General features: G+C 42.9%; 1 protein-coding gene across 1 annotated transcript in view; it reads left to right on the top strand.

Annotated features, from left to right (window-relative positions):
- Positions 1-12,151, top strand: part of LOC110958422 (arf-GAP with dual PH domain-containing protein 1) — a 63,484-nt gene that overhangs the window by 24,112 nt on the left and 27,221 nt on the right. Inside the window, exon 3 of the mRNA XM_051939126.1 lies at positions 11,822-11,913. Within this exon, the coding sequence (XP_051795086.1) occupies positions 11,822-11,913 (92 nt within the window). The remainder of the gene's footprint in view (positions 1-11,821; positions 11,914-12,151) is intronic.

Raw genomic sequence — 12,151 nt, 5'->3', positions numbered from 1 at the left:
TTCCATGAAAACTCACACTTTTATTCATGTGCTAACATAATTGCACAAGGGTTTTCTAAGCAGGGGGAGTTTTCTAAGCATCAATTAGTCTTTCAACACGATTAGATAACAACATGTACCATTACACAAGAGTGATGGATGGTGGAAATGGGCCTCTGTAGATATTCCATTAAACATCAGCTGTTTGCAGCTAGAATAGTCATTTATCACATTAACAATGTCTAGACTATATTTCTGATTCATTTAACATTCTCTTCATTGAAAAAAAAACTGCTTTTATTTCAAAAATAAGGACATTTCTAAGTGACCCCAAACTTTTGAACATAGTGTATACATTTTGCTTATAGGAATTGTTGGAAATTTTAGGATTTAAAGTGAGAATTTTGAGAACACTCTTATAAATATGAAGCTATAGCCAGGACCCGGTTAGTTTACAGGGTGGGGAAGCAAAAATGTCCTATTGCCAAATTTGAATGTCCTGCCCAAACGGTGAGGGTAATCAAAACAATAATTAAAATCAAAGTTCCTTACCTTAAACCAATCTTTTTAGTATTTGTCAGACCTTGGTGCATTGTGAAGTGAGCAAGCAACAAGCAAAACGCAATAGGGTTTGTGATCTCCTGGATGCCCAAATCCCTCAGAAGGACATTGCCAAGATTGTTGGCATCAGTGAGAGGACCATTCGCCGCATCCAGCATGCCAGACAACCCAGTTTAGGCACCAAGAGATCTCCAGATGGTCCTGGGAGTCTTGGGCTCAGATGGCAATAAGATGCCCCCCAACTTCTTCAAGCCAGATCAGAAAATTGCGGCTGATGTGTACTACAAAGTTCTGAGATACACCGTTTTGACCTGGCTGAAGGCCACCTACCCTGACAACAACTATGTGTGGCAGCAAGATGGGGCTTCTGCTCACACATCAATCAAGGTCCAAAAGTTCTGTGAGTAGAATATGGCGAACTTCTGGCCCAAAGGCATTTGGCCCCCGAGCTCACCTGATCTGAACCCCCTGGATTTTTTCTGATGGGGCGCCACTGAGTTGAGGACTAATGCCATCCCTCATGCCAATATGGATTTACTTAAGGCTGCATTCTCCAGGGAATGGGAGGCCTACCCCAAGGAGGATATCAGGAGGGCCTGTGCCTCTTTCAGAGGCTGTATCGAGACCTTCATCATGGCTGATGGAGGACATATTGAATAAACATGTTCTGAAAGCTTTAAATTTGTGTTCTTCAAGAAGTCAGTTCAAAATTCCAAAGAATAAAAAAGTTATACCCATTTATAGTTGTTTTTACCTGACAGGACATTTTTGCTTCCCCACCCTGTAACTTAGCAAACAAAACAACTAACCTGACTCTGTGCAAAGACAGGCTTTAACTACCCTTATAATTTGCAGTTAACATCTTTCAAAGGTCTTAAAATGCTGCAAGCATAGCAAAATGAGATTTATGTTTCACTGTCTTTCATGTTAAATGTTTGCAAATAATAAGAGGGGAACTCAGTTGCAGACAAAGTAGGTGGATGTTCTGCCTTAATTCTGATGCACAGGACTTAAAGCCAAGCAAGTTTGCACACTGATTATTTTGAGTATCTGTGCCAAGTAAGTCTCTCTGTATTTTGCAATATATTTGAGTTTCAAATCTAGTTCCTGTGGCAATGTTCACATGCTGACACACAGGTAGCGATGCAGCCTAGCCTTAGCACACTACGGCAACAATGAGTATGGTGGAGCCAGGAAAACATAGAAAGCATCCAAGAACGGTTTTTGATGCTCCAGATAAAACAGAAACTCAGTGTTTAGGAGAAAGACTACAGTGTGATCGACAATGAGGTATATGTCTTAAGGTTGTGTCAACAGTATTTGTGTAATTATACTCACTGTCAGAAAAGAGAGGGATCAAATGGTTTTGTTATAACAGTATTACTTCAGTGTCCGGCAGGATGCTACTTAAGTCCTGCACTTTCTAAACTTTTCTGAGTCCCTTTTGTAGGTGTCTCAATAAAACAGCTTTCAGTGAAAAGATGTTTTACATTTTGTAAATGTGAAATGTGTAAATGTGAAAGCTCACCAGTTGATGCTCTATAAACTGTAAAAACAGTGTTTAGTTTTACAGGCAGTTATGTACCAGACTCTTTCTTGGGTGAAGCCACTTGTCCGGCAAAAGCAGAGGCTTCCAAGAAGTTATTGGTATCAATCTTTTAACTCTTAAAGAAACAATTTTTTTTACTTCCCTAAATGTTGAACTATTTCTTTTTGAATCTATCTGTCACACTCCTCTGGTGCCAGCCCCTCTGATCTGGCTAATTGAGCTCAGCTGAGGAGAAGCTCAGCTGAGGAAGCACAGCCGAACTCCATTAACAATCACTGCAGTATTTAAGCCGGCCTTTCTGCACAACTCACTGCCGGGTCATTGCTCCATACTCATCTGCCAGACCACGACGCACTCCACCAAACCCTGTACAGCACTCTCCGTTTCCTGCATACCGTTTATTGGACTCATTTTCCCCTTGGACTGTTACCTGTCTTCCTGCCCTCGTCTTGTTTCTTCCTCGGCTCAGCCTGTTCAGCCCATCTTGCCGCCCGTCAGACTATAGACAATTCTCTGCACCTCCTGTGAGTTTCTCTCCCTGTATTTTAGTTTAGTTTTGATTATTAGTTTTTTTCGGTCTTCTGGTCCGCCCTTGGTTAGTTTAGTTTATGTTCTCTTCCCCATGGTTTCCTCCTGTCACAGTTATTAAGAGTTTTCTGTTAATTTAATCCTGCTTTCATTAACCCTTTAAGCTTCAGTCAATTCCAGCCGTTTTCAGTACAAAAAATCGCTAATATTCTATTTTTAAATAAAAAAAATGACGAAAAATACAGGGAATATTGGACGCACATCGCGAGGTGCATTTCCTTGAAAACGACCAATTCGTGGATTTCATACCGACTTCAGGACATGTTTTGGACAAAATAGTTTACTGGCTTGTGTTGTCTGGATGTAAAAGGTTGGATTATGGCCGTTTTTTGTGGAATCTTTTTTCTGTGTGTAATAATGAACCCGGAAATGTGAGTCGCGCTGTGTGCGTTGAAGCCGTGTATAGAGAACGGATGGATGAATATTTGTTTTTGTCGGACAAATGTGTTTTTCTCACCCGCTGTGGTAATCACATCTGAAAGTGGTTTATACCGGCGGATTCATGAGAATCTAAGCTTTCCATCGGCGTATAGTGTTTGTATAATTGGGTTTGCAGCCGTCGGACATTCTTGAAATTCCTATGCAAATTAGTAGGTGTACCGCCGGCGGTACACCTACGACGCACTGAAGCGTAAAGGGTTAAATCATTATTCATTTCATCCACCCACCTACGCCTGCCGCTTGGGTTCTTTTCAGTTGTATGACAGAATGACCCGGCCACCCAAGAACCCAGCAGGCACAGTGCAGAGCACAACCAGTTTAGCCCTTTTCGCCACAGTCAGCGCCACCTCCAATTCCCTTAGATCCCACCCCCCAGTGGCCATGTCTGCTAGTGACTGGGACTCTCCCTTCATGGGGACCCAACTAGCGATTAAGGCGTCTTCTATGAGACGATGAAGGTTTAAGAATCCTAGAAGCTCTCGGTCAGTCCCTGTTAGCATAAGCTCTAGCGAGCTGTGTTCATTTTTGCTGGACAAGGCCCTAGGATTGGACTGTGAACTCACTAGTCGGCCCCAGTCTCCCGTGACCTGCTGAATTCCCTTGCCCGCCTTTATGGGTTATGGAACAGGGCGACAAGTCTTATACAAAGAAGAGACTATTCGTCTATGGCATTCTGTGAAATAGCCCAGAAGCCCTGGCTCCTCCGCTCTCTGCCTGACTTTGTTTTCGAGTTTGTAGAACCCTCTCTGACCCGTCAGACTCCACCTGAGTTTTTTGCGCAACCACCTAGCCACCCTGTTGCTAGATTACCGGTTAGTCACCCGGCTGTTAGTTCACCAGTTGGTTCTCCGCTTGCTCCTGGGTTAGCTGGCTCATCGGTCACTATCGTTCCGGCCAGCAACCAACCTGAGTCAGTTCCCCAGCTTTCTGTTGAGTCCGCCAAGAGACCCGGTCGCCGAAGGCGCAGCACCAGGAAGTGCCGTGGCTCCCCGGTTCCTGCTGCGGAGGGGTTCTGCATCCCTGCAGCTCCCGAGCAGGTCAATGCCGCCTCACTCCCTCCGGCTGTGGAGAGACCCCATGCCGCCTCCCCACCTTCTGTCCCTGAGGGGCCCATCGGCCCGCCTTCTGTCCTTGAGGGCCATGTGGGCCCTACAGCATTGAGGCTCCCAGCCTTCCCTGCAGCTTTAAAAGAGCTAAGAGCTCTCTCCATAGCCACAAAAGAGCTTGAAGCTCGCATCACAGCTCTGAAAGGGCTAAAGACTCCCACTGCAGCGTTTGAGAAGCTAAAGACTCTCGCTGCAGCGTCTGTGGAGCTAAAGGCTCTCGCTGCAGCGTCTGTGGAGCTAAAGGCTCTCGCTGCAGCGTCTGTGGAGCTAAAGGCTCTCGCTGCAGCGTCTGTGGAGCTAAAGGCTCTCGCTGCAGCGTTTGGGGAGCTAAAGGCTCTCGCTGCAGCGTTTGGGGAGCTAAAGGTTCCTGCTGCAGCGTCTGGGGAGCTAAACACTCCCCCCGCGGCTCTGAAGGAGCGACAGGCTCCCCCCACGGCTCTGAAGGAGCTAAAGGCTCCTGCTGCAGCTCTGGAGGAGTAACAGGCTCCCCCTGCAGCGTCCAGAGAGCAAGAAGCTCTGGCTGCAGCCTTAGGGAGGCATTCCGCCCTCTCTGCAGCTTTAAAGAGGTTTCCCGCCTCTCCTGTAGTCCTTGAACAGGCAGAATGCCTCCCCCGAGTCCTTGAACAGGCAGAATGCCTCCCCCGAGTCCTTGTTGAGGTGTTCCACCCTCGGCTCCGCCCCTGAAGGGGTCCCGCCGTCGCTGGTCTCCAGTCCGGCCACCGGCCCGACCTCCGGAGGGGTTCCATCACTGCTGGTTCCCAGCCCGGCCCCCGGAGGGGTCCCGCCGGTCCACCTGCCGGTTCCCAGCCCGGCCTCCAGAAGGTTCCGGTCGGGCCACTTTCCGGTTCCAGCCCGGCTTCCAGAAGGTTCCGGTCGGGCCACTTTCCGGTTCCAGCCCGGCCTCCAGAAGGTTCTGGTCGGGCCACCTGCCGGTTCCAGCCCGGCCTCCAGAAGGTTCCTGTCTTGCCACCTGCCGGCTCCCAGCCCAGCCGCCAGAAGACCTCTGTCGGCCTGGCTCTCCGCTCTCGTTCCAGCCCCAGCCTGTCCTGCACCCGGGCCGTCCTCCAGAGCGGTCCCGTTAACCTGTCCGACTCCAGCCTGTCCAGCCCCTGGACCATCTTCTGACGTTGTTGTAGTTTTGATTATTAGTTTTTTTCGGCCTTCTGGTCCGCCCTTGGTTAGTTTAGTTTATGTTCTCTTCCCCATGGTTTCCTCCTGTCACAGTTATTAAGAGTTTTCTGCTAATTTAATCCTGTTTTCATTAAATCATTATTCATTTCATCCACCCGCCTATGCCTGCCGCTTGGGTTCTTTTCAGTTGTACGACACTATCTGAATGAGCTTTGACTGCATTCATACTCTTCATTCTTTGCACTAATTGAATATAAATCCCAGTATGTGTAACATAATGCATATCTGGTAGGGGTGTGACGATACACTCAGCTCCTGAGACGATACACGATATTGGGTTTCACGAGAACAAGACGAGATGAGACAATATTTTCACATTTAAGAAAACTAAAATGACAAAATATATAACTGGACAAAGAGTTTTTTTTTTTTATTTGACAGTCACAAAAAGATGCACGGGAATTTTGAGATGTTTTGTAACTTACTTCCATGCATGACTGAAGCATGAACTTTTAACTGTTGACCTTTCCACAAATACAAGTAAATATTTCCTTTTTTAATGTGCAAACAATATGCTCAAAACTGTAGCCAAATTACTACTCTGTCAATACAGACTGCAAAAAAGTGCAAACTTTAATCTTCGACTCTTTATAAAGGTTTTGGACCACTGTGCGTGTAAAATGCATACCTGACGGAATGGTGTACTTCGGTTCCAGTGTATGGAGGAAATCTCGGGTTTTCTACCACAAATAACGGCCTCATATCAGCTGCAATGAAAACGCCGTTTTCTCTCGTTATTGGCCATGGCCCTGGCGCTTGAGTCTGGAAGTTTAGGTGCAAAGGCGTCAGTGTTGTCGGGCCTTTAGCTGCTTTCATCACAGGTGCAAGTGATTTTAGCGAGCTGTGGTAGCTCTGTATGTGTCTTAGCATAGTGCTCGTGTTAGCTGCGGTGTACGGCATTATTTTCTTACACTGCTTACATATTGTCCGTGTCTTGTCCGTCACTCGGTTGCCGTTTATTATCTCCACTGGGTACCCAAAATGCTGCCACACAAACAACTTAAATGTGGCGGGGGCATCTTCAATGGTGATTTCAGACTCCAACGTCATTCTGGCTACTGCTGCTGCTGCAGCATTCCTTCTCCTTCTTTTTGTCAGTTTTTGGCAGACTAAACGCAGCAAAGGCGCATTACTGCCCCCATAGGTCACAAATAGATGTTTACATAGCTCACAGTCTGATAGGCTTCTGTATAGATATCTATGGGCTTCTGCCCTGTGCCCGCGAGACAGCTTTTCACTTAAACGAGAAATATCGTCACGATTTAATCTCACACCCCTAATATCTGATATGTGACCATGCTGAATATGCACAGAATACAGACATATTATGCATGAAGGCCATGATGACTACAGAATCTAAAACATCACTATTGTTTCTATGGAAACAACCCAGTCAGGGGACATTTGCTTAACAATATGACAGAAAATAAAGAAGGATGAGGAGCGATGTGGCTGAAAAGACAGGAAATGGTGGATTTTTTTCAATCCAAAGCAGCTGTGCTTGCTGACACAGAGTGTAGATGCAGATCTCTTACTACTGGTTGCTGTTTGCTTTTCGCTCTGTAATTGTACATAAGTCTTAGCTTTTTTTAGGAAATGTAGGTTACATGAAAAAGGTCAGACTTTCATCTGGCTTGATATAGCCAGTATCAGTCTGTTAATGCTGCTTTAATTGGCTGTGATAGCTGCACCCAGACATCTAAATTCTGATCATCTCCTCAGCATTGATCGCCAGGCTGACCCTGACCTCTGACGTCCTGTTGGAAGGAGAAAATTTCACCACAGGGATCAATATAGTTCAATAGTGAAATAATGGTTTACGCTTTTCCCTTTTGAGTAAAAAGAAGCTGATTTGTTGTGTGCCTTGCAATCCTGCCCCATTCATAAATACATCAGCAAGAAATATAAGCACTGTGCAAAATTGTAAACACAGAAATGGATGTTTTGAGTTTCTGCCTTCGACCCTCCAGGGGATAAGTAAAGTTGTCCCTTGTATGAAATTTCATCTGAGCTGAACTAGCACCAGTCTGTGACAAAGAGGACTCTGGGGGAGGTGATGCTGATGTGAGTCATGAGGAAAAACAGCATGCTGGAGGTGTGGGAGGACAATAATTGGGATGTAATGGGGATTTGACTTTCGGGGAGAATGGAGAGGTGTTATAAAGCAAGATGGAAGGGGAGCACTGAATGTTCGGAGATAAAACCCAAACAGAAGCACACATATTAGATGATTTGGATGCATGGATTTGATTGAAATCCTGGGGAAAAATATTGTGAAGACTTAGTGATGTCTGTTTGTCTTAAATATTATTCACTGTAGTTGAGGGAGTGCTGGGAGGATTTTGAGAGGATTGTTGAGAGCTCTGGAGCGGTTGTGGTCCCATTCTAATAAAACGCAAGTGATCAGATGAGCCACTTTTGTCTATCAGCCACAGGAGTATTCGTGTTATTAGCTGAACCTCACTAATTTTCTTCCAAGAACAGTGTAGGGAGGGATCTTGCTTCATGTTGACTTACAGTAATAATGCCACTAAAAGCCCATTTACTCCTGGATTTAACCTTTCACCGATATACACTGCTCAAAAAAAATGAAAGGAACACTTTTTAATCTAAGTATTGCATCAAATCAGTCATAAGACATTAGAGTCAAGTGGTAGCTTCACTGAATTTGTATAAAAACATTGCTGAAAAGCTGATAATGACCCTATCAATACCTGTATTCTATATAATTCTAGCATTTATATTTTGAATGATGGGTGATATACACTGTCGTTCAAATGTTTGGGGTCACCCAAACAATTTCATGTTTTCCATGAAAACTCACACTCTTTATTCATGTGCTAACTTAATTGCACAAGGGTTCTCTAATCATCAATTTGTCTTTCAACACGATTAGCTAACACAATGTAGCATTAGAACACAGGAGTGATGGTTGCTGGAAATGTTCCTCTGTACCCCTATGGAGATATTCCATTAAAATCAGCAGTTTCCAGCTAGAATAGTCATTTCCCACATTACCAATGTCTAGACTGTATTTTTGATTCATTTAATGTTATCTTCATTGAAAACACTGCTTTTCTTTCATAAATAAGGACATTTCTAGGTGACCCCAAACTTTTGAACAGTGGTGTTGATTAGGAATGTTGGGCAATATATTGATATCGGAACTTTTTAGTCTCCAAAATTAGCACTGGCCTCAAAAATCATGTCTCAGTCAGGCTCAGTTTCGCACTTTTCCAGATACGTTATCCAAGTTTCATTTTAGTACCGACACCAATTGTATGAATAAGCTCAGGTCCTATAGTTTCCCTCTGTCATAGCAAAGGTCTCTGGGATGTGATTGTTGAAAGACAGTCATTGCCAAGCCCTTGAAGCTATCTGTAGCTTAACCTTTCTTGAGAGAAATAAGTATTTTACTCTGGAAATCGTATTTACAACTTATGAAGGTTAGAGCCAAACTAGACAGTAGTAGCTTTGGCATGACATGGAGGAGAACAGTGGAAAAGAGCAGTTTGGAGAAGTTAAAATGAAACGAAATTCATATATATTCAGATTTCATGTCACTGTTTCCCCTGGGTTGAAATGGCTGTGAGGTGGTGGGGTGTAGGCAAGGGCCAAATTTTGAAAATCAAGATGCAAAATGGGGCATTCTGGCACAATTTGGAGCACATTTTGTTGTATTTGTAGCCATTTTCAAAAACTAAATTAAATAAAATTTTCATGTTTCTTTTCTAAAAATTAGTGATGGGGAGAAAATATGACAAATATAAACCCACTTGTCCTTGCGATCAAAACATGTCAACTAGTCCAGTCTATTATATTCTGGTCAGATTTCCACAAGCCATTCCAAAATGCCACATCAGTTCTTATTACAAATTTGAAAAAGATGACAAAGGACTTGAATCTGGAATCAAGTGGTGACTTTTACTTTTTTTCTATAAACAGCTACATGTTAGGTACCAAATTCCCACTTCATTTTTATTTATAATAAAAAGGTTTTGTCATGACCTTCATTTTACTTAAAAATGTGAAAGAAAACTTTAACTCTGGGTTAACAACTGGTTTTCTGAAGGAGTTAGTTCTGTTTTCAAAACTGTTACCTTTTTGAACAAAGAAATAACTTCTTTAGAAGTTGTTAACCTTGAGTTAGAATACATAATTTTGCACTGTGATATGTGTCAGGCAGCTGAATTAAAGACTTTAAGTAAACATTCTTGAAAACACAAACACTAAATTTGAACACATGCTCTCTTTATTACATGAGGCAAATCAAATATAAGTGGGGATTAATGTTGATCAATCTAAGCTTTCCATGGGTTTATAGTGTTTCTATAATCATGTTGGCAGTGTCGTTCTATTTTGAAAAATGCTTATGCAGATATCAAAACGGCCCGCCCATGGGCCGCTGAACCATGAGGCGGCAATGTGAGGCGGCAATGTCGGCAAAATTGTAATGAGGCGGTGGCCTATACCAGCGAGGTGGCCCGCCCCGTCGGTCATATAGGAGGGGAAACACTGCATGTGAATCATCTTGAGAGGGCATTATCAAACAGATGCAATTCTAAGAACAATGAAAAAGCAAGGCATACACAAGAAAATTCCTTAAAAGTTAGAGCATGTGCTGCAGGGATTATTTTGAGAATATAGGCTGCGGATGAAGTCTGACAAAATAAAGCTTAAACCTACGGCTTCATTTACCCTACATAAAGACAGTCAAGCTAAATTCAACACAATGCTGCTGACACAATACTTTCAAATCACACTCAACCATGTGCACCAACAAACCCCCATTGGCTCGTAGCTGTAACTGCAGACAGTTCCACATTGCAGAAATACAATCCTCAATTTTACAGTAAACTCTGTCAACCTAGCTGCTAGATTTTCTACCATGTTTGCTGTAGACAAGCATTTCTGTTGTAATAATCCGGGACTCTCATTGCTCAGATAAAATTTGACACTCAAAGTAATATTTACAGTGTAGCAACAAGCATTATGAAAATCAGTCTCATTATGTAAATGGTCTGTATGCGTACACCCAAATGGATGTATTACAAAGTACATCATTGACACTGTGTGAATGTAGGAGTAGGCATGTTTTGATAAATGAGGCCCCGACTACTCATTTTATATGAGCATAGAGGAAAAATCAGACTTACATGTCCTCATTTCTTGCTGCCATATAAATCACGTTCTCATGGAGATTTGTTAATTTTATTCACCAGTAACTGAATGTCATGCTCTGCAAATGCAGGCGGCTCACAGTGGGAAGGAGTGAGCAATTTACACCAAGGGGATACTGAGTAGAGCTGGGTACACTAAATGACACAGAAATAGTTGCTTTCATATCATTGACAGCATGTTTGAAGTGTTATATCCAAGGTGTCAAATTGTGGCAGCAGATGCAAATTTCAGTGATTTTCTTTACATTTTTACATTGGGATAGAATTTTTTGGCTGCTATTTGACCTTCTCTTGGAAAGCGCCTCAAAACTGCATCAGTCCCTGGAAGGATGAGGAGAGGTGTGTCAAGGGATTCAGCCTGCTGGACAGGGCTCAGGGATTATCCTTGGGTGAAATACAAGATGGAGGCAGGGGGGACATGTCCACTGCAGCGTAGCCATTTCCACAATTCATCCCACAGGGAAGCAGACGCCTTAATTTCAAGATAACAAAGTCCGTTATACTGATGGTTTTCAGTGCTACAGCCTAATATATTTTTGTTCCTCCTGTTGTAGCTTTGTTGTCACCATCCGTAAGTCCTTTTACCTTGAAATGTCACAGCGGCAGTTATGTGGATCAGCTCTAAAAAATCATAACTGTTGGAGAATTATTTTTATATCTTCCCATTTATAAATCTGGAAAGTTCAAGGAGAACTATTATAGGTTCACAAAAACTTCACACTCTCTATGAGATTTGGATTATGATCATTAATAACTTTTACAAGGTTTATTGCAGATAAGGAAATTAAATTTGATAGATATGTTTTTTTAAAGGTTTATATTTCTAACATTTTTTTAAAAGGAGCATTTGCATAACAAGGAACAGGGGAACCATATTCCCAACATCAACAAGAATAATAATGACTAAAAAGAGAACATAAATAAATACACACACACACACACACACACACACACACACACACACACACACACACACACACACACACACACACACACACACACACACACACACACACACACACACAAACGCACTATAGATACGGGTTTAAAATAAAGCTGATAAACAACTGGATGAATACACTGTTACATGTAATTTATGTGGTTTCCCATTTATTCTGACCATCTGAAGTGCCTCAGTGTTGGGAACTGCTTTGTATTCTACTGAAATGAATATCCAACTGTGAGCAGTATCGAGATGACCAGGTTGTTTTCTGTCTCCCTTTCAGTTAGTGGCTGCGATGGGAAACAGTGCAGCCAAGGCCAAATATGAGCAGAAGGTTCCTGCTTTCTACTACAGACCAACACACACTGACTGCAAGTAAGTACTTCTCAATTTAGTTGACTTTGAAAACACAAATACTGGAGGTGCAGCCTGGCAGTATGTTCTACCACAGATTGGACAACTTTACCGATAACTTTTAGGCACTTAACTGCCTCTCCCACCTATATTTCTACATTTTTCTGATCTTTAACTCCTCAATAATTTAAGATAAGACAAAACTCTATTAATCCCAATGGAAATTCTTGTTCCAGATATCGCTAAAAAATACATCAGT

Source organism: Acanthochromis polyacanthus, chromosome 19 (genome assembly GCF_021347895.1).
Source record: "Acanthochromis polyacanthus isolate Apoly-LR-REF ecotype Palm Island chromosome 19, KAUST_Apoly_ChrSc, whole genome shotgun sequence".
Taxonomy (NCBI): Eukaryota; Metazoa; Chordata; class Actinopteri; family Pomacentridae; genus Acanthochromis; species Acanthochromis polyacanthus.
This window is presented reverse-complemented; position numbering and strand designations above follow the sequence as displayed.